Raw genomic sequence first — 26,790 nt, 5'->3', positions numbered from 1 at the left:
ATTGGCCGTAGGTCACACAGGTGGCCCCCGGGGAGAGTGTTCAGAGAGCAGAGGGACGAGCCCCTGCACAGTGCTGGCTGTCCGAGAAGCCCTGGGCAAGATGATGTGCCCACAGCCCCAGGGCTGGGCGCAGGCGGAGGTGCCCGGGGCGGGGGGCAGAGGGCTGGCTACATTTCAGACCCCGCATCCAGATTCTGGCTTCTGCTCTCAGAGGGGAGCTGCGCGCTTGCTGCCAGAGGATGGACCTCATCGTCAAGCAGCAGGAGAGCGTGGCGGCCGAGGTGGCTGCCGAGAGCGAGGCCCACCACACGTAGGTCCTGGGCTCTGGGCACACAGGCCTCCCGCTCGGTGTGGGAATGGACACAATCCAGAGTGGACCCCAAGCTTCAGGTGGTCCCAAGGACAAGAAGCTGGTGGCCAGGAGGCCGAGGGGTGGTCACTTTGGGCAGGTGGCCCGGGGAGGGCTCCCAAAGGCCGCTGCTGCGCAGGGACTGGAAAGAGCGTCCTGGGTGGTGAGAGTGTTGAGCCCCCAGGAGCCACCCAGGGTGAGGGGCTGGTGTCCTGGGTGGTGCAGGGAGGCGCCGGGGTCGACCCTCAGGACCGGCTTTGCCCAGGTGAGGAGATCACGATGAGGGTCTTGGGGGCCATGCCTCTCTCTGTGCTGCGCACCCCACCCCACCCCACCCCCGCCCTGCCCGGCCCCGCATCCCCACAGACGGTTCTGTCTGAGATCAGAGCGGGGTGCTGACAGGTGCGGTGCCCCAGGAGCTGCAGCTCCAGGAGGGAGGGGGTACACTGAGCTCACAGCCTACACAGGTCTCGGTGCCTTGTGACCCCTCAACCGCTTCTAGTCGATCCCTCTTGAGGGTGCTGGGTCCTCCGGGTCCCACACTGGGGGAGCTGCTGCTCATCCTGGAGAAGCATGGGAGGCCATGGGGTGCCTGGGGATTCTCCAGTGGAAATGACAGGCTAGGTAAAGGCACTGCTGAGCCTGAGTGGGGTCCTGGGGCGTGTGGCCTGGAGGCCAGCGGGGGCTGGCCCTGCTGACCCGGCTCTGACACACGTCTCTGCTGTCCTTTCCTGCTGTCGCTGCACGCTCAGGGCTGCTGTGGGCCGCCTCCGGGCCGCGGCCAGACACCTGTGCACCGAGCTGGAGAGCGAGAGGGAGCTGGAGGCAAGGCTCAGGGCCGAGCTGCGGGCCAACGAGTGAGTCCAGGCCACCCATTCACAGCCGCCCCTCCCCTGCTGCTGCTCACTTCCGGCAGCCGGGGGACCAGTGGGAGCGTGAGGGGGAGGCCTGGCGAGCAGGCCTCCTCCCGGAGCCTTTCCTCCCCTCGGTGTGTGTCCTAGGGACCCGGGCACCAGCTTCCGGTCCCTTCCCAGTTCCCGTCCCATGTCCACAGAACAGCCCCTGGGTTTTAAACTGGCTTTGAGACTTTTCTAATGGTCCCCCAGGAAAGAGGTGGCATTGTTCTAAATACTGTGCTGGTCAGGGCTTGAGTGTTCACACCAGAATTGCCTCCAGCTGGTTTAAGTGGAGAAGGGACTTAGTGAGGGGTGTGGACAGCTCGAGGAGCGACTGCGAAGCTAGAGAAACCCACTGGGCCCTGGCCGGTTTGGCTCAGCGGTTAGAGCATCAGCCTGTGGTCCAGAGAGACCCGGGTTCGGTTCCCGCTAAGGGCATGTACCTCGGTTGCAGTTTGTCCCTGGCCCTGGTTGGGTTGTGCGGGAGGCAGCCACTCGATGTGTCCCTTTCACGTCAATGTTTCTCTCTCTCTTCCTCTCTCTCCCTTACACTCTATCTGAACAAAAAATGGAAAAATGTCCTCGGGCGAGGATAAAAAAAAAAATTTCTTAAGAGAAACCCACTGGGCTGTGGGGGCCTGACGCCCTAAACGCAGGGGAGCTCGGGCACAGGCTCAGCCTCACAGGAAGGCACAGAGAGGGCGGGGTTGTCCCGTTCGTCCTTAGTCCTTAGTTGGGAAGGCCCCTCAGCCCTGGGGCGCTCCTGGCCTTGACATTTTTTTTATTCCTCACCTGAGGACATTTTTCCATTTATCATCAGATAGAGTGGGAGGGAGGGAGGGAGGGAGGGAGGGAGAGAGAGAAACATCATGTGATAGAGCCACGTCCACCGGCTGCCTCCCCCACGACCGGACCAGGGCTGGGGACAAACCGCAACTGAGGTACATGCCCTTGACCAGGATTGAACCTGTGACTCATTGGTCCACGGACCAACGCTCTAACCGCTGAGCCAAACTGACCAGGGCTGGCCTTGACATTTGTTAAGATTACGGGCCAGTGAAGGTCCCTGGAGCTGTCTCACGTGACGTGTCCTCGTGGCCACTGGCTAGTGTACCCCCAGTGCCCAGCTCTGCCCTGCCCTCCAGGGCATCCTCGCTGCCAGGTGCTTGGTGGCAACGGGTCTCCTCCCAGGGGGACCTTGTCCTGCCAGGCTTCACGCAGAGTATGCTTTTGCTTTGGAAACAGACATGCAGTTGTGGGGAGACACTGGGCTCTGGAACAACCCCCCCCCCCGCCCCCGCCGCCCTGGGTGCGCATCCTGCTGTGTCTCTCGCCTGAGTCCATTAAGCAGCAGCTGCAGCACCGCCTCCAGTCCCAGCGCCCTCTCCCTCTCCAGTGTAGGGGACGCGTCTCCTCTCCCCGTCAGCTCAGGGTGGGCACTTCAGCTCCTGTCCTTCAGGGCGCTGTGACCCGTCCCATTGTCCTTGACTGACGCTCCAGGTGGGGGCCATTCGCACCTGCTCCTGTGTCCCCACGTTGGCCTGTCTTTCTCTGAGCCCTTGTGGCACATGACACGTTCCAGACCGTGCCGTCCTGGAGCCTTGGTGTCTGACGGTGACGGGTGCAGTCCCTGCCGGGAGCTGGGTGCTGGCTGGGCCCGCGGGTGCGTGGCGTTGCCACTCTGGGGCCTCTCGGGAGACAGAGCAGCAGACACCTGCACGTCCCTCTGTCTGTGCTGAGACCATGCGTCACTCATCCACGCCTAGACTCCCTGACCTCTGCCCACGTGGTCCCTGCCCCCTCCCCTCACACCAAGAACCACTGCCGGCCTTTGTCCCCAGAACCCCACATCCCAGTGCAACAGGAGTCCTTTCAAAGGCAGCATCTCCCATCGGTGTCCCTGGTATATGTCAGAGTCCTCTGGCCAGGCGGGCAGGTGCAAGGGAGTGCCCCGGACACTCAGGAAGTGGGGGGCCCGGTTCCAGCTGGGTCGGACTTAGTGTGTGGGGGCACCGGCAGAGCTGGGAGCCTGGGTCCCTGGTGACTGCAGGCTCAGAGGAGGAGGTGACCCATCAGAGGGGTCCACTGTCCTCCTGGAGCTCGGTGTCTGGGCCCTCCCAGGTGCCTGGGGTGGACGCTGGGCCCCAGGCCACCAGCCTCTGTGCTGATGTAAACAAGTGTCCCTCCTCTGCAAGGGACGCCCTGAGGCACATCACCATCCAGGAGGGCCGGCTGGAGGGCCTGCAGAAGTCTGCCCTGAAGGAGCTGGAGGCCGCCGGGAGGTCTCTGCAGGTGCAGGCGGCCCGGCAGCTGCAGAAGGAGATGGAGGCCCGGAGGCAGATGGAGAAGAACCAGCTGCTGAGGGTCCGGTGGGTGGCCAGGGCCTGCGCTTCCTCACCCTGGGCCAGCGTGTCTGCTTCCACCTGCTGCAGCCCCGCTCTTCCCCAGGCTCCTGGCCAGTCCCTCTCCTGGTGACCTCCCGGTGCCACCTGGACACCCTTCCCACTGCCCAGTCTGGCTCCCGTCCACCTGAGCCTCAGTCCCTGCAGGTCCCCTCTCCCAGGCTCCTGGGCAGGGTGGGCGGCTCTAGGTGTGTCACAGGTCACGGGGCCCAGCACCCTGACCTGAAGAATATGCACTCTCCTCTGGCCCCCGCGTGTGCACGTGTGTGTGCACATGTGTGTGTGTGTTCCCTCTGCTCCCGACCCCCACCTCACCACTTTGTCCAGGGGCCTCCTGACTCCTCCCCTTCCCCAGCCTCATTCAACCCTGGGCCACACCTTTCTGCCATCTGTGTGGGATCTAAGTCCCCCAGGTCTTCACCCACTTGGTCCTGGGCCCTAGGCTCCCTCAACCTGGCCCAGCCTGCATCAGAACTCCCTCTGGGCCTCCCCAGACGTTCCCTGACCTGCTGCCCTTGCTGTCCGCTCGGCTGTGTCCACCTGCCTGGGTGTTTCTCTGGGCGGGGGCGGGGTGAGCTGGAGCCGGCGCTGTGTCCCGCAGGAAGTCCACACACCTCCAGAAGGAGCATGGGCTCCGGCACCAGAAGCTGGTGGAAGACGCCAGGAAGAACCACAGGATGGCGGTGAAGTTCCTGAAGGCCTCCCTGGGAAGGTAGCGCCTTCTCCCCAGGGGGACATCCACGCAGGGGCCACTTGCCTTGGGACGCAGTCCGCAGTGACCAGCAGAAAAGCGCACTTCAGTTTAGGTTGCTGCTGGGTGTCCAGAGCAGGAGCTAGGTGCCCAGGCCTCCCGTCCAGGACCGTGTTTCAGATGCGTTGCCTTGCCCTTCACTGTCCCTCACAACACTTGCCCTGGTGGGCATGACCCTCCCCAGGGTGCGGGAGCGGGAGCAGCAGGAGGAGTTGGAGACCCAGGAGCACCTGAGGAGACGCATGGACGCTGTGCTGGCCCTGAAAAGCAGCATCACCACCAACCGGGTAGGCGCCCAGCTGCCCACACTGCCCTCCCGGCCGGGGGCCTCACCCCCAAGGCCCCAGTGCGACCCCTCTGGGCAGGAGTTCCTCTGTCCAGGTAGCAGTGTGCACCCCTGCCCGCCCTCCTGACCCCTGCTCCGCGGGAAGTGCCTCCCCGTCCTCGCCTCGTGGCTCAGCCACTCCCTGGGACGCACCGCGCCAGGCCCAGGGCTGGGGCAGGCGGAAAGCAGCACGGCCCGTCCTCGTGGGCCTGTCCTCATGGGAAGAGCAGTGACAAGGTTCCAGAGTTGGGGCCTTCCTGGAGGCAGTGACGTGCCCCTGGGGCCTGAGTGTGTGCAGTTAGTCCAGGAAAGCAGACGGGATGGAGGGGAACAGCCTCTGTAAGAGCTCAGAGGCAAGAGAGCAGGTGGCCAGGAAAAGCAGGGGAGTGGAGGTGAGCAGGCCAGTCCCACGGAGCTGCGTGTCCCATGGAGCTGCAGGCAGGGGCTCAGCCACTCTGAGGACCCAGGGTGTGGGGGTGCAGCGGCAGGCGGGGGCTGGTGAGTGCTCTGGTGTGCACGTGTGTGCGTGTGTATGCGCATACGTGCCCATGCTGTAACCTTGGTGTTTTCTGTTCCCAAGGAAACGCTCCGGAAACTCCACGCATGGAGCCAGGCCAAGGCAGAGCTGGCTGAGCAGAAGTCCCAGGCTGAGAAGCAGGCGATTCTGGCCCAAGGTGGGGACGCTTTCAAGCACCTTTTCCATCAGCGCCGGTGCCAGGAGCTGGAAGCCCAGAAACGGTGAGCCCCCACCCCGGCCAGGTGCCTGCCTAGTGTGGGAGGTGCATCCATCAGTTGTCTCTCCAGGCACCCACCCGACAGGCCTGTAGGATGCAGCCAGTGGGGTTCCAGCCCTCCCTCATTCCTGCCAAGCCCCTCCCTCCATACACCCCTGTCCAGACTCCAGCAGGTGGGGCCTGTCCTTCAGCCCCCACTGTCCCCGGGGTTCCTGGCCTGTTTCTCAGGAGCTGCTCCAGGGCACCCCCCTGCTCACGCCCCCCGCCCCTGGGCTCTCCTTTCCCCTCCTGGGGGCTGCAGCTGCCTGGGCTCATCTCTCGTGCTCAACCTTCCTGGGCGTCATTTTCTGGTCCCCCCAAACCAGAGCTCAGTGCTGCCTTCTCAGCACAACCCGCACCCGTCATTCACCCTGCAGGGTCCCAGCACACAGCTCCCCAGGCTGCACCCTGCCCTGCGACATGGATGCCTGCAGGCGTCCTGCCCCAGGGTGTCCCCACACCAAGCCTGGGCTTCTGCCCCGCCCCCAGCCTCATGGTGGGAGTGCTGTTCTCCCACCCCCAGCTCCCACCCCCGCTCCCACCCCCGCTCCCACCCCCGCTCCCCCAACGCGCTTGCTGTTAGGATCTGCCCAGGTGTGGCCTCCTGGTCCTCTCACAGGGACAGCATTTCTTGTCCAGGAGTTGGGTGCCTAAGTATCACCTCCAGAATTTTGCTATAACCCCACCCTGGTGGGGGCTCCTAGGACAGCTCTGCCCACTCCCGAGTCCCTTAGTCTGGGGCAGGCCTGGCACTTAGGAGGGGCTGGAAGAGCAGCTGGAGAGAGGGGTGGGGGGGAGAGGGGAGGGGGAGGGGCCTGATGCTGCCTCCTGTGTGCTTCATTGGGGGCCCAGCCCTCAGCCTGGAACCGGGAGCAGGGGCAGCCAGAGGGGTCAAGGTTTCTTGCGGGCACGTGCCAGGGGGCCGGGCTGGGCCCCAGGAGTGGGTGGGGGCGGGCATGTGCCAGGGGGCCGGGCTGGGCCCAGGAGTGCGTGGGGGCGGGCACATGTGGGGGGGGGGGCTGGGCTGGGCCTGTGCTCAGGGAAGGCGGCTGCCCCGCTCTCAGCTCGCTCTCCCCCCCAGTGCCTTTGAGGAAGAGCAGAAGCTCAGGAAGCTGGAGATTGTGAGTCGCATTTTGAAGGAGGAGACTGAGGAGAGCAGGCGGCGGAGGCTGCCTTCTCCAGCCAAAGCCCTGGCCAGGCCAACCCTGAGGGACAAGACCTGGGGCTACCTGAGTCATCTGGCCACCCTCAGCGAAGGGAAGACCCCTGCAGCTCCCTTCTGCCCTGTGGTGAGCAGGCAGGGCCTCGCCCTGCTCAAGGAGCAGAGGGACTAGCGGGCATAGGGGTCGTGGGCACCCTGGGGACATTTCATAAACCTTCTCGACTTGAATCCAGACAACAGAACTACCTGGCTCTCTGCTCTCACTGTTCTTTGCCATGGCAGTCAGCATAGGGCAGTTGGCATGTGCAGAGTGGGCATGGTGCATAGTTGGCACGGTGCACAGTGGGCACGGTACACAGTTGGCATGGTGCACACTTGGCATGTGCACAGTCGGCATGGTGCACAGTCAGAACAGTGCACAGTCGGCACGGTGCACAGTGGGCATGGTGCACAATTGGCATGGCGCAATCAGCATGTGCACAGTCAGCATGTGCAGAGTGGGCACGGTGCACAGTCGGCACGGTGCACAGTCGGCACGGTGCACACTCGGCATGTGCACAGTCGGCACAGTGCACAGTCAGAACAGTGCACAGTAGGCACGGTGCACAGTGGGCACGGTGCACAATTGGCATAGCGCAATCAGCATGTGCACAGTCAGCATGTGCAGAGTGGGCACGGTGCACAGTCGGCATGTGCACAGTCGGCATGTGCACAGTCAGAACAGTGCACAGTCGGCACGGTGCACAGTGGGCACGGTGCACAATTGGCATAGCGCAATCAGCATGTGCACAGTCAGCATGTGCAGAGTGGGCACGGTGCACAGTCGGCACAGTGCACAGTCGGCACGGTGCACAGTCCACATGGTGCAGTCGGCATGTGCGCAGCACGCAGCAGTTATGGTGCAGTCGGCACGGTGCACAGCGGGCACGGTGTACAGTCCGCACAGGGCACAGTCTGCTTGGGGCACAGCTGGCACAGTGTACATCCGGCATGGTGCATAGAGGGCACGGTGCACAGAGGACACGGTGCACAGAGGACTCGGTGCACAGCCCGCACGGTACACAGTCGGCATGGTGCAGTTTCCTGGCTGGCACAGCCTCGTGTCCCCAGCAGGCAACCCAGCGGTAGGGGTGTGTGTGTGTTCTAATCCCCCCATGGTTCCTTTTGAGGGACTCTGGGTAGTGGCTGGGCTCATCTTTACAGCAGGCACGTGGCAGACCACAGGGTGCCACCTGGGAACTGGCCTGCCCTGGCTGATGGCTCAGGTACAGGGGATGAGACCCTGGTCACCATGCCTCCTCAACCACAGGACCCATGGGCTTGGGTCACCTTACCTGTTCCCAGGTAACAGGCTAAGGCTGAAGGTCAGTCCTGGGCCAGGGGCAGATTTGTGTCCCATTACCCCCATCTGCAGGTTATCACCAGGGGCCAAAGACTGAACGGTCCCGGAGATGGGCACCTCTCCTCTCGGTCTTCCGTTCACTCGCTCACTTATTCACTCTCACTCACTCACACTGAGGCTGCCCTGCACCAGCCCAGGTGGGGCCTGTGTCCCTGTCCCTGAGGACGTGGAGCAGGGATGGCAGGATCCCCCCCTGAGCCCAGCTTGGCATTTCTGATTCTGCATTGACAGCTGCGACCCCAGCACCTGAAGGTCAAGGTTTGGCTTCGACAAACACCTGCCAGGCTTCTTCGCCTTTGGAGGCTTTGCTCTGCACATGCGTTTTCGGTCTTTTCCTGTTTCCCAGGCCTTGGACTCAGCTTGCACACACTGTCCCCTCCTGCTCCTCTGGCCAGCTGCCCCCAGGAGCCACCCCGGCCATTTCCCGGAGCCCGCTCCCCGGGGAGCCCTTCCATCTGACCTGTTCTGACCTCCCACTGGGCAGGAGCCGAGCTCTGTCCTGGCAGCCCCGAGGGTGGCTCTGGGTGCAGTGTGTTCAGGAAACGTCAGAGACGCTGAGCGGTGAAGCGCTGGGGAGGGTCAGGGCACAGCCATCGCTGAGAGGGTTCCTTCACGGGCGTTGGAGAGAAGCATGCCCTGATGTGCAGATACTGACATTGTATTTTAAATGGAAAAACTGCCTGGCCAGTGTGGCTCAGCGGTTGAGCGTTGACCCATGCACCAAGAGGTCCCCAGTTTGGTTCCCGGTCAGGACACGTGCCCAGGTTATGGGCCAAATCCCCAGTGGGGGGTGTGCAGGAGGCGGCCAATAGATGTTCTCTCTCATCGATGTTTCTAGCTCTCTCTTCTTCTCCCTTCCTCTCACTCTAAAAATCAATAAAGGAAAAAACATTTTTATAATAAATAAAATAAATGGAAAAACTTACTAAACGGTGTGCTCTGGTCTGCAGGAAAGTGAAAGACCTGGGGTTCCCACGACTTCATTTCTTTGTTGTGATGCACACGGCCCTGTGTTCTGAGCTAGCGCTGTCCTCTCCCTGACCAGGAGATCGACAGCTTCTCCCACCCCGAGCTCCCTGGGCTGATGAAAGCCGTCTCCAGCGATTCCGTCCACGGGAGCCCTGACAGTGTCAGCTGGGAAGACGAGACACTGGCCGAGCCAGAAATCTCCGGGCTCTGGACCGAGGCCTACAAGTCGCACCAGGTACCTGCCTCCTGCTTTCATGTCGCCGCAGGTGGGTGACAGGCCGTCTCCATTTCCCGGGTGTCCTCCCCGCCTGGCAACCAGGCCGGGCCCAAAGCTGCTGCTCTGAGGGTTCTCCCCACTGCCCGGCCGCCTCCCTCCCATCCCAGAGCCTCCAGGGCAACTGTGGGCACGCCACGGCCAGACTCCCCTGGCCTCAGTAGCTGGCCACACAGGGGACGCAGCCGGGCTCGAGTGTCGGGACGATGCCTGACTCTGTTCTGCGTCGTCTTCGGGAAACATTTCCCGGGAATGGCAGGGGCTCCGTACTTCCTTCTCCGCCCAGAGCACTGGTCCTGGTTCTGAAGGAGCAGACGCAGCCCCGTGAGCCAGGAAGTTGGCCAGTGCTCAGGGCACCTGAAGGGCCACCGCCGCTGCTGTGACACTGTCCCTGCGCCAGCCGGCCAGGCCACGCCCTGGGTGGGCGTCGGATTGGTTCCCATGGCAGTGAGGGCAAGTCCACATTGGTCCCGCTGGTTCTGGGGAAACCTGGCCGACCAGGCCACCCGGGACAGCGAGGGCAGCAGGACACCCAGCTCCCTGGCCGGCGCAGAAATCCGCTGGGATCCTGCTGTTTCTGTGTTTCTCTCCTTCTGAAGTGAGACCGCTCACCTTGCCCAGGGCAGGGCTCTCCTGACCCTCTGCCCTGGCCGCCCTGGGCCTGGCGGCAGGGTTAGCCCGTCTCCCAGCGCCCTGGGGACTGAGCCCTGCGCACGCGGGTCCGTGCTCTCCTGATGCATCCCCAGGTGCCCAGGGAGGGTGTGGACCGGAAGCCTGAGAAGCGGACGAAGATGGACGAGTACATCCTGGCCCGCACCATGCAGCGGCTGCGCAGCGGGGCGCCTCCCAGGCAGGTGGTGTCCCGGCGCGAGTTCAAAGGCTGCCCCTTCAACAGCAAGCCCAAGGTCATCCACTTCAAGGTGAGCCCCGGTCCTGGGTCCTGGAGTGGGGGACACAGCAACACTGTCCTTACCTGCTGCCGAGGGGGCCGGGCCCCTCTCCTTGGAGGGTCAGACACCAGCCCAGGAGGCCTCAGGCACCCTTCAAAGGGGATGTGGCTTCTGGGTGTCGTGTGCAGCGAGGAGAGGGAAGACGTGGGTGGGTGTGCGTGGGTCTCTCCAGGGGGGGCGCTGTGGGCTCCAGGACGTCACCCCAGCCCTGGACCCCTCCCTGCTCCCACCTCCGGTCCCCAGGAACCTGCTTCCTGCCCCTGACTCTACCCTCACCCTGCTCCGAGGGGCCACCACGGGGAGTGCCGTGTCAGGACGCTGACCACACTTGTGAGGTGCAGTCCCCCAGGTGGCTCAGGCGCCCCTGACATGCGCTGACGCCCCTCAGGAAGCTTTGAGTGATACTTGCTGGTTTCCCCAGGACTTCGACATTGGCAAAGTGTACAAGAAGAAGATGACGTTGATAAATGCCACCTACACAATCAACTACTGCAAGCTGGAGGGTGTGGACGAGCACCTCAAAGACTTCGTCCACATTGAGTAAGGGCGTCAGGTGGGCCGTGGGGCCGCCAGTGCTGCCTGCTCGGAGCTGCACCCACAATTACTGTCCCCCTCTGCGGCTGCGGCTCCGCTGTCTCGGGGTCTCTGTGGTGGCCGGGAAGTGGCTCCTGGTGCTGGGGCCGCTGGGGCCCCTTGGCTCGGGCTTGCTGCCGGTTCCCTGGGCTCCAGATCTCTGCCCAGCCCGGAACTTTGTTCCTGCAGATACTGCCCCCCACACCTCACCCCCCACCCCCGCGTCGTCCGCACTGCCCGGTGCCCCTCCCCGTGTCCTTGCCTCTGAGCCGCCCCCTCGGACTGTCACTCACTCACTCACCTGGGGCTGCATCCAGTCGGCTCCAGACCGCTCACTCAGCCTCTTACTTCCGCTGCCATGTCTCTCATTTCCACGAGTTCTAAGTTGTTCTTCACACGAGCAGGTGCTTCTGACAGCGTCCCCCACCCCCACCCGTGTCCTCAGAGCTTCCGTTCAGTGGCTTTGCCTCCTGAAGTCCGGGGTCTGGCCCAGCCCTGCTGCCTGGCTTCTGCTCACACGCCCACCACTGGGCGCCCTCCCGCAGGACCCCACCCCCAGGGTTCTTCCCTCCCTCAGGGTCGGGGACACGACCAGCCGGGGACACGTCCCTGTATCAAGGGCTGACCTGGTTTCTCAGCCCAGCGCGCCAGGCCTGGCCGCAGACGTCCCCGGGGGTCTGTCCCACCCAGCCCGACCCGGCTCCGACGCGTCCAAGCCGTCCAAGCCGTCCAAGCCCGCTGTGCCTGCAGCCCTCTGGGCCTCTGCCTGCATGGGGCTCCCCTCCCTGCCCCCCCCCTGCTGCTAACAGCCTAGAGCCTCAGGCCAGGCCTGGCCTGTCCCAGAGCAGCTGACCACTGCCCCCACCAGCATCGGTCTCTGGAGCTGACTGCTCATTGGTCCTTCCCTCCTCCACCCTCCATTGGCTCACTCAGCAGACATTCAGATGTCCCCGGAGCGCCCCCTGTGGCCCAGCAATGGAGGTGATGGGGGGGCAGCTGCAGGCAGGGGCCGCTCCGCAGTGCCCGTAGGCAGGCGCCGTCTGTCTGTCCGTCCGTGGGGATCTGACAACAGACTGTGCCCACAGCTTCGACCCCCCTGGCTCCATGTCAGCCGGTATGTCCTGCGAAGTGCTGGTCACCTTCAAGCCCCTGGTGAGTCTCGGCCCAAAACCAGAGGAGTGAAGGGGCTTCTCTCCACTCGCCACGGAGGGGGGGGGCCTTGCGTCCCTGCTGCTTCTCGGCTCCGTGGACCGACAGCCGATGGCGGGCTATGACGGCCTGTCGGGGGCTCACGCGGGCCCCTCTGTCACCTCTAGGGCGCCCGCACACGCTGCGTGCTGGACAGAGCCGCAGGCGCTGTCGGGCTCACTGGCGGCAGGTGTGGGGTCTGTGCTGGGGTGTCCCGCAGCCCTGGCAGTGTGCCCACCTCCGGGGCAGGCGGGCCGGCCCAGGCTGCGCTTGTCAGACGTCACACTTGCCACCAGGAAAGTTACACGCGTTCGTGCCGGTCGGGTTGTATCTTCCAGATCAATAAAGACCTGGAAGGCAAGGTCTCGTTTCTGGCTCAGACCGGCAGGTTCTCGGTCCCGCTGAAGTGCTCCACAAAGCAGTGCTCCGTGAGTCCCAGGCGCCTGAGCCGTGCTTTCGGGGTGTCCTGGTGGGAACCGGTGTGGGGAGTGAGGTGGGCCACGTCTCCACCGCAGCCACCAGGGCCTGGCAGCTCAGGGAGGCTCCCACACTGTCAGCAGGTAGAGGCCTCGGGGCCTCTGAGACCACACTCACCTCCACCTGGAGCAGCCCTGTGCGGGCAGAGCCCAGCCCGTGGGACCTGAGGGTCATCGCCGGGGAGTCTGGGCCTCTCTGCAGCTCTGGGGTGTCCCCGTTAATTCTCACCAGAGGACTTTTGTTGTTGTTAATCCTCACCCAAGGATGTTTTTTCCATTGCTTTTTAGAGAGAGTGGGAGGGAGGGAGAGAAAGAGAGAGAGAAACATTGATTGCCTCCCATGTGAGCCCCAACCAGGGCCAGGGATTGAACCTGCAACCCAGTTACACGCCCTGGACTGGGAATAGAACCTGCGACCCTTCGGGGTACAGCCGACGCTCCCACCACTGAGCCACACCGGCCTGGGGGCGTCTTCTTTACTCGTTTGTCTGCCCGTGGACAGGTTGCTTCCATGTCCTCTGCTGTGGACAGCGCTGCAGCGAACCCCTCAGTCCCTGGTCTCACTCCCCGTGCACAGAGCCCGGAGTGGGGTCACTGGCTCGGGCGGCAGCTCCGCTTTTGATTTTTTGAGGAAACACCATAGTGTTTTCCACAGTGGCTGCACCAGTCTGCATTCCCACCAGCAGTGTATGAGAGTCCCCTTTTCTCCACACCCTCGCCAGCTCTTGTTGTTTGATGATTTGTTGATGGCGGCCATTCTGACAGGTGTGAGGTGATACCTCAGTGCTTTTAATTTGCATTTATTTCTCTGATGATTAGGGATGTTGAGCATCTTTCCATATGTCTGTCTGCCACCTGTATGTCCTCTTTGGAGAGGTGTCTCTTCAGATCCTCTGCCCACTTTTTAATTGGGTTGCGGGGTGTTGCTGTTCCGCTGTGTGAGTTCTTCATGTCCTGGATGGTGCCCCCTCATCAGGTGCCCGGTTTGTGAATTTCTCCTTCTGTGGGGCCTTTCGCTGTGTGGAGTTTCCTTTGCTGTAGACAATCGACTCCTTGCTCCGTGAGACGTGCTTCAGGCACAGCGAGGAGCAGGGAGCCAGCTGCCGGGGACATCCATCTGGGCGCCCGGACCCGCCGTCAGCATTTGCTCCGTCTGCTGTTGACCCCTCAGTGCAGCAGCTGCTCCAGGGCGCTCACCCCACAGCCCTGGAGCACTCGGGCCGACGGCCACGCCGTCCCAGAGCCCGTCCCTGCCCTCACTGGACTGGTCAGCTCCAGCCCAGGCGCTGCGTGACGGCGACTCCTTTGTTCACGGCTGCAGCAGCGAGGAACTCGGTCTCCAGGCTGCAGGTGGGCAGGGCCCCCGCCGTGGGGACAGCAGCTTCCCCAGCCGACCACACGAGCACATTTCAGGCCTCCCTCGGGTCACCTCCCAACTGCGTGGCCAACGGGGGTCCCGTAGCAACACACAGCGCAGAGAGGTGCCCCAGGCCGAAGGGATGGAGAAGTGAGAACGGGGCCCGATGGTCTATGCTAAGACTGACGGCATCTCTAATTGTCACTCGGATGTGCGGTCGTCCCCAAACCCAAGCCCTTTGTTCCTGTGACTCGGCTAGGGTCACTCAAGGTCACACACTGTGTGTGGAAACGCTCTGGGCCCCCTTCCTTTCCTCAGCCCCACCCCCTCCGAATGGAAACTGCCCCGCAGACACTCACTCCCCGCCCCTCCCGCTGCCTTCGGCCCGGGGCACCGGCCTCCTCTGAGTGCCTTACATAAGCGGCATCAGCCGTGTCCGCCCTCCATGACTGGCCACTTCACTCAGCAGCGTGTCCTCGAGGTGTGTCGCATGGAGGACAAGGCCGGCGGTGAGGGGCCTCGCGTCCTGAGCCCGCCCTCCGCCTCCTCCCCTGGTCGCTGTCTTCCTGATTCTTGTAGTGAAAGGTTCAGACCCTTTCTCCTGCCCTCAGGTGCCCTCTCCCTGTGGCCACCACGGGGTTGCTTCGACCTGAAGCCTGAACCCCGGTCTGTACAGCCTCACTCACCCCTTCAGGGTCGAGGTCACCAGTCCACCTCTGTCACGGGGGCGTCCAGTGACCAACCAGCTCTGCAGCGGGCAGACTGGGAACAGCTGTTGCCATGGTGACCTTGGCACTGAGCGTGGCCTCGTCGCTCCCTGACGGCCTCACCTCCTGCGTCCTGCCCCCCGAGTGTGTCTCGCAGGGACATCCAGAGGCCACGGACTCCTCCACTTTCGTATCTATGGGAATGTCTTCATTTCTTCCTCATTTTTGAAGACTGGGAAGTCATCTCTCCAGGGGGTGTTGTGTCCAGCTGAATCTCGGGGGCTCTGTCAAGACAAGGAAGAAGGGAGCATGGCTGGAGGGGTGCCCCGTGGGCCCTGCAGCCATCCAGACGTGTGCATGCACCCTTCTGCCCTTCCCCCTCACGGAGCACATCAGCCCCTTCCCAGGGCGGCCGCCAGGGCCACTGGGCATGGCCTGCGCCCAGCATTGCTGTCTCCGTGTGGTGCCCACCCACCCCGTGCACGGGCATTCACGCCCACACAGTACTGCTCTCACACGGCGCCAGGACAGCCAGGCAGGTGGCCACTGAGGACCGGGCATGTGCACCACACACACCACGGGCAGGCACACGCCTGAGCCCCTCTCCTCCCCCCAGGTCTGGGGGGTGCTCTGCTTCCTCGGGGTTTGGTCCTGTAGGCTTCGTGCCTCTAGGGGTCTGTCCTCTCATCCAGGCCGTGCAGACTGCCGGCCTGTGAACAACTGTCCCCAGTTCTCGCTCATGACCGCGGGGCTGCTGTGGGGTCAGCAGCGATGCCCACCTCCGCGTCTGAGCTTGGTGATTCGAGTCTTTCTTAGTCCATCTGGCTACAGGTTTGCATCCTGTCGGTCTTGTTGTTGTTTCCTCTGTTGTTTTTCCTTCTCCGTGTCGTTCTCTCCGCTCTGATCTGCGCCACGTCCTTCCTCCGGGAGCTCTGGGCTCTGTCCGCCGCCCCGGCCGGCTCCTCACGCCGTGGTTGGTGCTGACCTCGGCCTGTCCTGTCCCCTGTCAGTGCCTCAGCGACCGAGCACCCTCTCCGCACCCGCTGAGCTCTGGGCGTCGTGGCTTGTTTCCTTCTGTCTCTCAGGATTTTCTGATTCCTCTTGGATTCTCGTCTGGTCCAGTGGTCGTTCGAGAACCTGTCGTTTATTTTCCACGGCTTTGTGAGTGTTGCGGTTTTCCTCCTGCTGCTGATTTCTGACTCCACCTGCTGCGGCTGGAGACGGCACTTGGTGTGAGACCACGTTTCCGTCTGAGACTCAGTCGGTGCCTCACGTGTGTCCTGGAGAACCGGCCACGCGAGCGGGACCCGTACTGCTGCTGGAGGCAGGCGCTGTCTGTCTGCCAGGCCTCACCGTCCGTCCTTTGTCCGGGTCCTCCGACCCGTCTCCTCAGCGTCACCTGCCCGGCTGTCCTGGCGCCGTGTGAGAGGAGTGTTGTAGAACCGCTTCTCCCTTCACTTCTGTTGACTTTTGCTTTGTGCACGTGTTTTGAGGGCCTCACAGGGTGTAAGTGTCCACAGCTGCTACGTGTCCTTGCTGTGCTGAGCGTCTATTAACATGTGACCACTCATCTTTCTGTCATTGCCATAGTTTTGCCTTTCCCAGAAAGTCACAGCGTTGGACTCGTCCGGGGCGGGCCTTTCCAGACGCTGTTCCCGACAGCAGACCCTCGGGCCCCGCATCCGCTCGCAGCTCGATAGCTCGTTCCTTTCGGCCGGCTTGGCTTTTTACTTATTTATTTATTTTTATCCTCACCCGAGGACTTTTTTCCATTTTTTGCTCAGATAGAGTGGGAGGGAGAAAGAGAAACATCGACATGAAAGGGACACATCGAGTGGCTGCCACCCACACGACCAACCAGGGCTGGGGACAAACTGCAACCGAAGTACATGCCCTTAGCGGGAACCGAACCTTGGTCTCTCTGGACCGCAGGCCGACGCTCTAACCACTGAGCAACACCGGCCAGGGCTGGCTTGAGCTTTTTAAAAATTGAACTCAGGTGCTCTCAGAGGTCGTGATCATTCCACAACCTGTAGTTTCAAGGAGGGGGACCCTCTCCCTGGGTGCGCAGCCCCTGCCTGTCCTCCTGGAGCCAGAGGCGGCTCACCCAGCAGGAGGCGGGGCAGGGCTCCCTGGGCCTCGGGCTGTGACGGGTGGGCCTGCTGCCGCCTGCGCACTCACCTCGCTCGCCCTGTGAGCAGCTGTCCCTGGACAAGGATCTCATCGACTTCGGCAGCTACGTGGTGGGTGAGACCGCGTCCCGGGTCATCACGCTGACCAACACGGGGGGCCTGGGCACCGAGTTCACGTTTCTCCCCGAGTCTGAGGGCCACGAGACGGACTTCTCCACGTCGGTCATGAGAGTGGTGAGTGCCGCGGGGCCGCTCAGCGAAGCCCCGGTGAGATGGAAGAGGGTGCAGAGGGACCTGTGCACATGGGGCTGGGGGGCCCGGTCAGTGTGAGTGGGAGACACCGGCTCCAGGAGGAGGACAGAGTGGTGGCCAGCAGCCCCAGGACCCCACCTCTCCACGTGCGCCTCTGAAGTCCAGGCGGGGGCAGGCGGCAGAGGGGCCTCTCCTCCCCAGAGGCTGTGCCGATGTGCTGCCAAGTGGTCACCACAGATGATGCCAGGCACACCCTGGGCACCTGAGGGCACAGTCGGGGGGATGATGGGTGAGAGAGGCTTTGCGTTTTTATTTTTATTTTTTTCTTTATAGATTTTTAGAGAGAGAGGAAGGGAGAAGGGAGAGAGGTAGAAACATCCATGAGAGGGAACATCGACTGGCCGCCTCCTGCACGCCCCCCACTGGGGATCGGGCCCACAACCTGGGCATGTGCCCTGACCCGGAATCGAACTGGCGACCTCTTGGTGCAGGGTCAACGCTCAACCACTGAGCCACACCGGCTGGGCAAAACTTTGCCTTTTTATTTTATTTTTTAAACTTTGCCTTTTTATTTTTATTTTATTTTTTTTTCCTCACCCGAGGACATTTTTCCATTTTTTGTACAGACAGAGTGGGAGGGAGAGAGAGGAAGAGAGAGAGAGAAACATCCACGTGAAAGGGACACATCGAGTGGCTGCCTCCCTCACGACCAACCAGGGCCGGGGACAAACTGCAACCAAGGTACATGCCCTTAGCGGGAACCGAACCCGGGTCTCTCCGGACCGCAGGCCGACACTCTAACCGCTGAGCCAAACCGGCCAGGGCTAAACTTTGCCTTTTTATTTATTTTTATTTTTTATCCTCACCCGAGGATATTTTTCCATTTTTTGTACAGATAGAGTGGGAGGGAGAGAGAGAGAGAAACATCGACGTGAAGGGACACATCGAGTGGCTGCCACCCGCACAACCAATCAGGGCCGGGGACAGACTGCAACCGAAGTACGTGCCCTTAGCGGGAACCGAACCCGGGTCCCTCCGGACCGCAGGCCGACGCTCTAACCGCTGAGCCAAACTGGCCAGGGCAAACTTTGCCCTTTTAAAACACTCATCCAGTCCTGGCTGGTTTGGCCCAGCAGTTGGAGCATCGGCCCTTGGACCAAAAAGTCCCAGGTTCAGTTCTGGTCAGGGGCATGTACCTTGGTTGCAGTTCAGTCCCCGGCCCTGGTTGGGGTCGCGTGGGAGGCAGCCACTCGATGTGTCTCTCTCATGTCAGTGTTCCTTTCTCTCTCTCCTCTCCCTGAAGATAAATGGGAAAATATCCTCAGGTGAGGATTTGAAAATAGATAGATAGATAAAACACCCACCCAGATTGGCTCCACTTCCCATGAGAAGCAGTGAGCTCCTGCTGTCAGCTCTGTCCCCGGTGAGGGTCTTCAGAGGCCTGGACGGGCCCCGGGTGGGGTCTCCAGGCAGCGAGGTGCACCGGCTGCTGTGGCAGAGGTGGGAGGGGCCGGGTGTGACCGGAGCAGGGCCCGGGATGGTGGGTGATGAGGGGCACAGGGTGGGGACGAGTGCCCGGGCCCCTCAGCGTGCTCCTCGGGCACCGCCCTGTTCTCTGGTGGGCATCTGTCTACCTGGACAGCGGCTCCACCCAAGCCCTGCCCTGTCTGACCCCCCCCCCCCAAGTCACATGTGGCGGGTGTTGTCACTGTTGTCAGCACGGCGGAGGGGTGGGGTGCTGTGACCTCTGGGACAGAAGCAGGGGTGGGGCCGGGGCAGCCCTGGCCTGCAGCCGGGCTGGAGCCAGGAGAGCGTGGGGCTGGCGGCGGGAGAAAAGCCTCTGGCCCTGAGCCCAGAGGGAGGAGCAGCACCGGGAGGAGCCCCTGGGCCAGCTTGCTGTGGGCTGCAGGCTGCAATGGGCCGAGCCGGGCTGGCAGAGACAGACCTGCAGGAGCCGCAGCCTGCAGCCCAGCCAGGGCCGTCCTGGGGCCTGGGTCCGGGCATGGAGTGAGGAGGGCAGGTGGGAGCGCCACCAGGGGTCGCGCTGTCTTTCCAGAGCAGCGTCTTCACGTCGGAAGACAAAGGCATTTACGATAAAGGCCTCCCCAGCATCTCCGAGCAGCAGCTGGAAGGCATCGAGTCCTCCCAGGCGGACCTGCACAGCCAGAAGGAGCAGGAGGAGCACACGGGGGGTGAGGAGCCCCCCATCCTGCCTATGCGCCTGGAGGTGCTGCTGGGCTGCAGGGCCAGGGGCCAGGCTTAGATTCCGAGGGATCGCCCACGAGAACGTAGCCATATATGCAAATAAGTGGTGGTTGTGGCGCGGATCGGGATTCGAATTCACGTTTCAGCAGACGGAAGACCTAGAGGAAATCCCCAGCTTTCAATTTGGCCACAGGGACTTTGTCCTCCTCACCACCCTTGAGGGTCCTTAATGGGACATCCGAGGAGCCCTGCGTCCTGGGTGCAGCAGCCTGGGATGGGGGAATGGGGAGGAGGGCTGTTGGGGGGCGGAGGCTCCCCTGGTGGTGTCACTGGAGGCACAGCTGCCTGGGCCCTGGACTCTGGGGGAGCCTGTAGCACATGGCTGTAGAGTGGGCGCCTCACCGCCTTGCCTCCCCCTGGTGTCCATGTGCTCGGGTCCCCAAAAGGCCGGTTCTGCTCCGGCCTCCGAGGGACAAAGTGCAGGGAGCAGTCCTCCCGTGGGCTCTGTGCTCAGCTGAGCTAGCCATGCGTCCACGCTGAGGCACGTGCTTCCTGCTCCCGCCCCTCGCGTCCGTTCACACACACCCACCGCAGGGCCACGTCTGTGTCCGCTTGTGTGGGCTGCACCAGGGCCGGCGCTGCCTCGTCTCCCCACATGCTGAGTCCACTCTGCCGGCAGGGCTCAGGCGGGGCACCAGCACAGCCACCGGCCACAGCTGCCGCGCACGCCTCCCTGTGCGCTGGGGCAGGGGCTCCTCTCCCACAGGCCTGCTGGCTGTCCGCGTGCTGCTGCGCGGTCCCTGGTCCCCCACACGACGCGCTGTGGCAGGAGGAGAGGCTGCCGCTGTCGCCTCCCAGGCTTTTCACTGCACGATGGTCTCTTCTCAAACCAGCGTTCGTTTTTGCTCTTCAGTTTATTTTTTATTGTTGACAGTGTTAAAGATGCCCCTGTTTTCCCCACACTTCGCTCTCCACCCGGCCCCGCCACATCCCAGGCCCTCCTCATGCTGTTGTGTCTCTTTGGTCTCTGCGTCTGTGCACATGTGCTTTGGTTCATCTTTTCCTGCCCCTCCCTCCTCCCTTCCCCCGAGAGCTGTCACTGTTCCCTACTTCCGTGTCTCTGGATCTGGTTTTTTTTCCTTCATTGATTTTTAGAGAGAGAGGAAGGGAGAGGGACAAATAGAAACATTGATGAGAGAACATCGACTGGCCGCCTCCACCATGCCCCCCACTGGGGATTTGGCCCACAACCCGGGCATGTGCCCTGACTGGGAATCGAACTGAGACCTCTCAGTCCATGGCCGATGCTCAGTCCACTGGGCAACACCAGCCGGGCTCCAGATCTATTTTGTTCAGTTTATTTTGTTCATTAGATTCCACATATAGGTGAGCTCACATGGTACTTGTCTTTCTCTGACTGGCTTGTCTCACTCAGCATAATACTCTCTGGGTCCGTTTGTGTTGTCTCACAGGCTGAGATCTTTCTGCATTGAGTATGATGTTGGCTGTAGGTTTGTCATTTATGGCCTTTATTATGGTGAGGTATGATCTCTCTATTCCCACTTTACTGAGAGTTTTTATCAAAAATGGGTGCTGGGCCCGGCCGCTGTGGCTCAGTGGTTGAGCGTCGACCCACGCACCAAGAAGTTGCCAGTTCGATTCCCAATCAGGACACATGTCCAGGTTGTGGGTCCAGTACTGTGGGGGGCGGGGGGGTACAGGAGGCGGCCAGTCAGTGTTCTCTCTCATAGATGTTTCTATTTGTCCCTCTCCCTTCCTCTTTCTATAAAAATCAATAAAGAAAAAAATTTTTTTTAATGGGTGCTTGATTCAGCCAGTGTGGCTCACTGGTTGAGTGTCAAACCCTGCACCAGGAGATTGCTGGTTCAATTCCCAGTCAGGGCACATGCCTGGGTTGCAGGCTCGGTCCCCAGTAGGGGACATGCAGGAGGCAGCCGATCGATGTTTCTCTCTCACATTGATGTTTCTATCTCTCTCTCCTTTCCTCTCTCTCTAAAAAGTCAATTAAAATGTATTTTTAAAAAGAAACCCCAGTCAGTGGGTTAAACTGTAGATTAGACTTTGCTGAAGAGAGAATTAGTGAACTGAAAGACAGACCCAGAGGAAATCTCTAAATGCAGACAGAGGGACAGATGGAGACATGAAGGAAACGGCACGATCCCCGGAGGACAGTGTGAGCTCAGATGTGTCTGCTGGAGTCAGGAGAAGGCAGCATTTGAAGAGGTGTTTGTTGAGAACTTCCTGAAATGTCAAAACCCAGCTGGCTCACGTTCAGGAAGTGAGTGAATAGCACCCAGTGAGTGACAACGGGACAGACGCCAGGGGCCGGTACACTGGACTCGTGGTAAAGGGACCTTCCAGACCATGCTTGGGCCTGGCTCCAGAACTGATGGAGCTCGTGTCCCCAGCAAATGGGTCACCACGGCTCCAGCTGCGACACCAAGAGACCCCCATCGCCAGCCACGCAGAACGAAGCAGCCGACCTCATACTCAGGCCTGTGCTGCCACAGTGGTCACTCCTGCAGCACCCAAGGACTCGCCCCTCCTCCCCTGCCCAGGAGACAGCTGTGGCCTCTGGGAGGGGGACAATTCCACCAAGTTTCAGGAGCCCGGAACTGGGGGCCTGCGGCCTTCACCACCTCAGCCCGATGCGGTGCACAGCCCTGCAAGCAACAGCTCCGCCCACCTGGGGCCATGGCGCAGAGCCTGGAGCCGTCCTTGGGCGGCTGGGCAGCTGGGCAGAGGATGGCGTGGAGAGCAGCCGCACCCCTCAGGCCTTGACTGTCCGCACAGTCAGCGGAAAGGCCACATGAGAGGACACGGCGTCTGCTCTCAGGAGCCTTCCTGATAAATGGGCTGCTTTCTGGAGGTGCCCTCTGAGCCCCAAGGGGCAGGTCAGAGTCCACTGCCCACGTGTGGGGGAGAGGTGATTGGAACAGGTCAGCAGCGGCACACAGACAAAACTAAGTACCTCTGAAAAGTTAGGCTATCAGCTTGGCTTATGAAAGTCTAGAAAGATGATATTATTTAAAATGTTTCCCCTGGCCGGTTTGGCTCAGCGGTTAGAGCGTCGGCCTGCGGTCCAGAGAGACCTGGGTTCGGTTCCCGCTAAGGGCACGTACTTCGGTTGCAGTTTGTCCCCGGCCCTGGTTGGGTCGTGTAGTGGCAGCCACTCGATGTGTCCCTTTCACATCGATGTTTCTCTCTCTCTATCTCTTCCTCTCTCTCCCTCCCTCCCACTCTATCTGTACAAAAAATGGAAAAATGTCCTCGGGTGAGGATAAAAAAAAAAAAAATGTTTCAGGACCACCCTGGCTGGTTTGGCTCAGCCGTAGAGCATTGGCCCACAGACCAGTGAGTCGAGGGTTCGATTCCAGCCAAGGGCACGTACCTTGGTTGTGGTTTGTCCCTGTCCTGGTTGGGGTCGTGCGGGAGGCAACCAGTCAGTGTTTCTCTCCCTCCCTCCCACTCTAGCTGAAGAGAAATAGAAAAATATCCTCGGGTGAGGATTAAAAACAATTTTTTTTTAAATAAAATGTTTCAGGACTCCCCAGGTGGTGGGGAGCCGCTGCCCCCGGGCCACACTCCTGCAGCCTGCCCCCCCCTTCCCGCACCAGCCGTCCCTCTCCCTGCCCCGCCAGTCCTCACGTCTGAAGCTCCTTCTTTTCCAGAATCAGAGGGAGTCACCACCATCCTGGCCACATTCCCCAGTGAGGAGCTATCGGAGTTCTCGCTGGGAGAGGTCAGTGAGGCCCGCCTTCCTCCAGCTCCACCCTCCCGATCTGCTGACCCTGACCCAGGGTGGCCCTGCCATTGGGCCAGAGCCAGACTCGACTTATCTGCCCACTGGACTTGAAGCCTCTGGGCAGCCGGTTTGCCTGAGCCCACATTCAGCCACCGGCCACCCTAGTCCCAAGCTGAGACCTGGCAGGACCAGAGCAGCAGCGGCTGACATCTGGGTGCCCTTTGCAGGGCAGAGCCACACTTGGGACCAGTGTCCTCGTGGCCAAGACACCCCAGGCACACTCACCCCACAGTGACATGGCCCGTGGTGAGGGCAGCGGGAGGCGCCTTTGTGGAACCTGAGGCCTGACGCCCTGTGGCATCTGTCTTCTGTGCAGATAAGAGAGGGTGAGATTGGCCCCTTCAGCTCCATCAAAGTGCCCATCATCTTCTCCCCAGTCACCCCGGGAGCCGTCCAGACCAGGTTCAAGGTCACATTCAGGAATCCACAGTGCCCAACAGTGAGTGTCCTGCATCAGTTTCTGCACACGCCGCACAGGACGGCCCTTCCCTGGGTGCGGGTCCCTGACCACATGACCACGGGAGGCGGCTGCCCATGCCACTCACATGTGGATGCCTGGGTGGTGGCACAGACCCGTACCTGTTGGTGCCCATACCCAGAAATGATACACATCCATGCGCGCGCGCGCACACACGTCCACGTACACATGTGCATCTTCATATGAACGTGTCCACACACGTGCCCATGTGTGCACACGTCCATGCACACACCTTATACACATGCCCATGTACACACATCCATGCCCATGCACATATATACACGTGTGTGCACACTTGTAAACATGTTTGTGCGCCCGTGCCCCCACACACCTGTGCATGCACACCTGTGCATGTGTCTGCGTGCATATTCATGTCTGTGTCTGCACATGCATGCCCATGCACACATGGGCATGTGTCAGCACACACATGTCCAATCGTGTACATGTTTATGCACACACATCCATGCATACGCATACAGTCTTTGCTCTAAATCACTAGAAATGTCTTTCTTAATTTCTAAGTAGTTAAATTCTTTATTCATTACTTTTTATTGTTTATTTTTTATAAGTCGGTGAAATTATGCTCAGATAATATGATCTGCAAACTCTGTTTCAATGTGTTAAACTTCTCTTTGTGACCAAAGGCGAGGTCCATATGTGCCTGTGAAGATGCTATACTAGCCTAAGGGCCGCGAACAGACCTGTCAGCCAGGTCACTCCCATCAGCCGTGCCCCCACCCTTTCCACGTCAGCCTCCATAACGGCTGCGTGTGTGCCGAGTCCGCCCTACGTTTCCACAGGCGGCTTTTCACGCTGCTTTCTGTTCAGTGCGCGGGTCCCTGCTGAGTCTTCCCGGGAGCTGTGCCCTTCTCCACAGCCCCTTCCCTCGCCTGCTGCTCATGCGCCTGACATGCCAGCCCCCGAGGGTGGTGCCCAGGCCCTGCTCGCTGTCCTCCGTTGGCCTTTCCTCGCGTTCTCTCTGTGCCCCAGCACAGTCTTCCTGTTCTGTATCGCTTCGCATCTTTTAGGGGCCAGATCTGTGCACCGACCCCGAAGGACGTTCACTGGGTCTTGCTGCTTCTGTCCAACTCAGGTTTGCTGAGTGTACGACGTGCCTTCCTCTGTCACTTCCTCGTTTTCACTGGTTGATCACATTGCTCTTTATTGCATTTTATCCCATTAGATGGAAATGTTATTATTCCATGCACAGCCCTTCCCTGTCCTGCCTGGCCCGCAAGTTTCACATGACTTTCTGTTTCATATGTGGAAGGAAGAAACCCCCCCAGATGGGCTGTGTCCCCAGCAGGGCTCCCCCAGAACTTGTTAGGACCAAAGTAAAATGCAACTGGGGATCCCTTTTATTTTTTTTATTCCTCACCATAAGTAGATAAGTTTTCTACTTATCATCAGACAGAGTGAGAGAGAGGGAGAGAAACATTGATGTGATAGAGTCACATCGACTGGCTGCCTCCTGCACAACCCGACCAGGGCCAGGGACAAACCGCAACCAAGGCACGTGCCCTTGACCAGAATCAAACCTGCAACTCATTGGTCCCTGGGCCGATGCTCTAACTGCTGAGCAACACTGGCCAGGGTGGGGATCCCTTTTATTAACCCCCTTTCTTGGCCCTCAGTGTCTGGGTTTCACGCAACTATCATTAGAGTTGCTAGACCCTCCTCCAACTATGCCCCCCGCCCCCCCGCACCTCAGCAGTTCCTACCTGACAGCCACGGACCCAGGCAGGTGCCGTCTCCACCCAGGTGTGACCTCATCGTGTGTCTGTGTCTCCTCCTCTCCTCTCCCCTCTTCGCCCGTCGGGCCCCTGCTCTGGCGTGTGCCTCGCACACGGGTGGTGCAGTGACCTGTGACCCGTGCTCACACTGCTCCACCTGTCAGCATGCAGGCGGGCAGCCTCCCGGGTGACGGGTCTGGGTGCCGAGTCCCGCCCGCCTGTCCTCTGGAGCAGGGCCCCTGGTGGCACCTGCACACCCTCCCCTCCAGAGTCAGGGCACGGCTCAGTCTTCTGGCAGGAGCAGCCAGAGCAGGCTGACCTGTCCCCTCGTGCCACCAGGCTACGCCCAGATCCGCCACCTCCTCTGTCCAGGCTCTTGTTTAGTGGGCTCCCGCGGCTGACGCCTACACGCCGCCCTGAGTCCCGGCACCTCCGGGCACGTGTCCTGATTGCTCTGACCAGTCTGTCTCTGGCCCCAGAAGTGGGCAACCCTGGGACCTAGATCTGGTAGCTGCATGTTCCAAGTGTCACGAGTCCTGCAGGACGTGAGGAGCAGTCCCCCTTCCGTGCCCCCGACCAGTCCTGTGGGTGGTATCTGGGAGGGGTGGTCACCCACCCAGCCTCAAGGGCTGCTGTGCACAGGGCCTGCCCACTGGAGACCCGTGAACCCAGACCCCTGAGACCCAGGACTCTGGCCAGAGAGGCGATGCCAGGTCCACGGGGAGAGAGACCTGCGCCCCTCCCTTCCCGAGCCCCCTCCAACAGCGAACACGCTGTTCATTACGAAGCTGCATGACGGCCGCGACTGTCACACCCTCCGCTCTCTCTGTTTCGTAAGGCCGCCGCTGATTTCTCAAAATTCTTACGATAAAAAAGACTTTCTGCCCTGGCTGGTTTGGCTCAGCGGTTAGTGTGTCGGCCTGCGGTCCGGAGAGGCCCGGGTTCGGTTGCCGCTAAGGGCATGTACCTCGGTTGCAGTTTGTCCCCGGCCCTGGTTGAGTCGTGCGGGTGGCAGCCACTCGATGTGTCCCTTTCATGTCGATGTTTCTCTCTCTCTCTTCCTCTCTCTCCCTCCTGCTCTATCTGAACAAAAAATGGAAAAATGTCCTCAGGTGAGGATAAAAAAAATTTTTTTAAAGACTTTCTTTCTTTTGCACTGACAAGTGCCAGAACATGGCTGGTTTAACCGCCGCCCGCCGGAGAGCTGTCCTGCGGCTCCGCGCGCTGCGCGGGTGGAGCCCGGTGCTGAATCCACACGTCCGGATCCAGTTACATTTCAGAGTCATGGGCGTTGCCGTGGACGTGCCGGTCTGGCTGCCGAGGCCCAGCGTGGACCTGAAGATATGCATGTACGACCGGCTGTACCAGGACTCCATCCTCGTCCACACGCGGTGCGTGCCCGCCGTGTCCACTCCCTCCTCCCCGAACCTCTGCAGACTCGGGCGTGTCCGGGCCAGGCGAGAGGGTCCAGGGAGGCTGCGGAAGGCTCGGTCCGAGCCCACGGTCCCGGGCAGCCCAGGAGCAGCTCCTCCTCCGCCTGGGCAGCCGCGCCTTCTCCCTGCACTTAGAGATCACTCCGCCTGTGGGGCGGCCCGGCCCGCCGGGCGGTG

General features: G+C 61.2%; 1 protein-coding gene across 1 annotated transcript in view; it reads left to right on the top strand.

Annotated features, from left to right (window-relative positions):
• The window catches only part of CFAP74 (cilia and flagella associated protein 74), a 46,539-nt gene that overhangs the window by 3,364 nt on the left and 16,385 nt on the right, over positions 1 to 26,790 (top strand). The window contains 17 exon segments of the mRNA XM_036281426.1: positions 212 to 310; positions 1,102 to 1,206; positions 3,441 to 3,614; positions 4,249 to 4,359; positions 4,583 to 4,685; positions 5,304 to 5,461; positions 6,578 to 6,785; positions 9,106 to 9,264; positions 10,050 to 10,223; positions 10,675 to 10,793; positions 11,912 to 11,978; positions 12,353 to 12,442; positions 16,756 to 16,920; positions 18,995 to 19,130; positions 22,836 to 22,906; positions 23,286 to 23,408; positions 26,450 to 26,571. Of these exon segments, the coding sequence (XP_036137319.1) occupies positions 212 to 310; positions 1,102 to 1,206; positions 3,441 to 3,614; positions 4,249 to 4,359; positions 4,583 to 4,685; positions 5,304 to 5,461; positions 6,578 to 6,785; positions 9,106 to 9,264; positions 10,050 to 10,223; positions 10,675 to 10,793; positions 11,912 to 11,978; positions 12,353 to 12,442; positions 16,756 to 16,920; positions 18,995 to 19,130; positions 22,836 to 22,906; positions 23,286 to 23,408; positions 26,450 to 26,571 (2,184 nt within the window).

Source organism: Molossus molossus, unplaced genomic scaffold, assembly GCF_014108415.1.
Source record: "Molossus molossus isolate mMolMol1 unplaced genomic scaffold, mMolMol1.p scaffold_m16_p_35, whole genome shotgun sequence".
NCBI classification, from domain to species: domain Eukaryota; kingdom Metazoa; phylum Chordata; class Mammalia; order Chiroptera; family Molossidae; genus Molossus; species Molossus molossus.
This window is presented reverse-complemented; position numbering and strand designations above follow the sequence as displayed.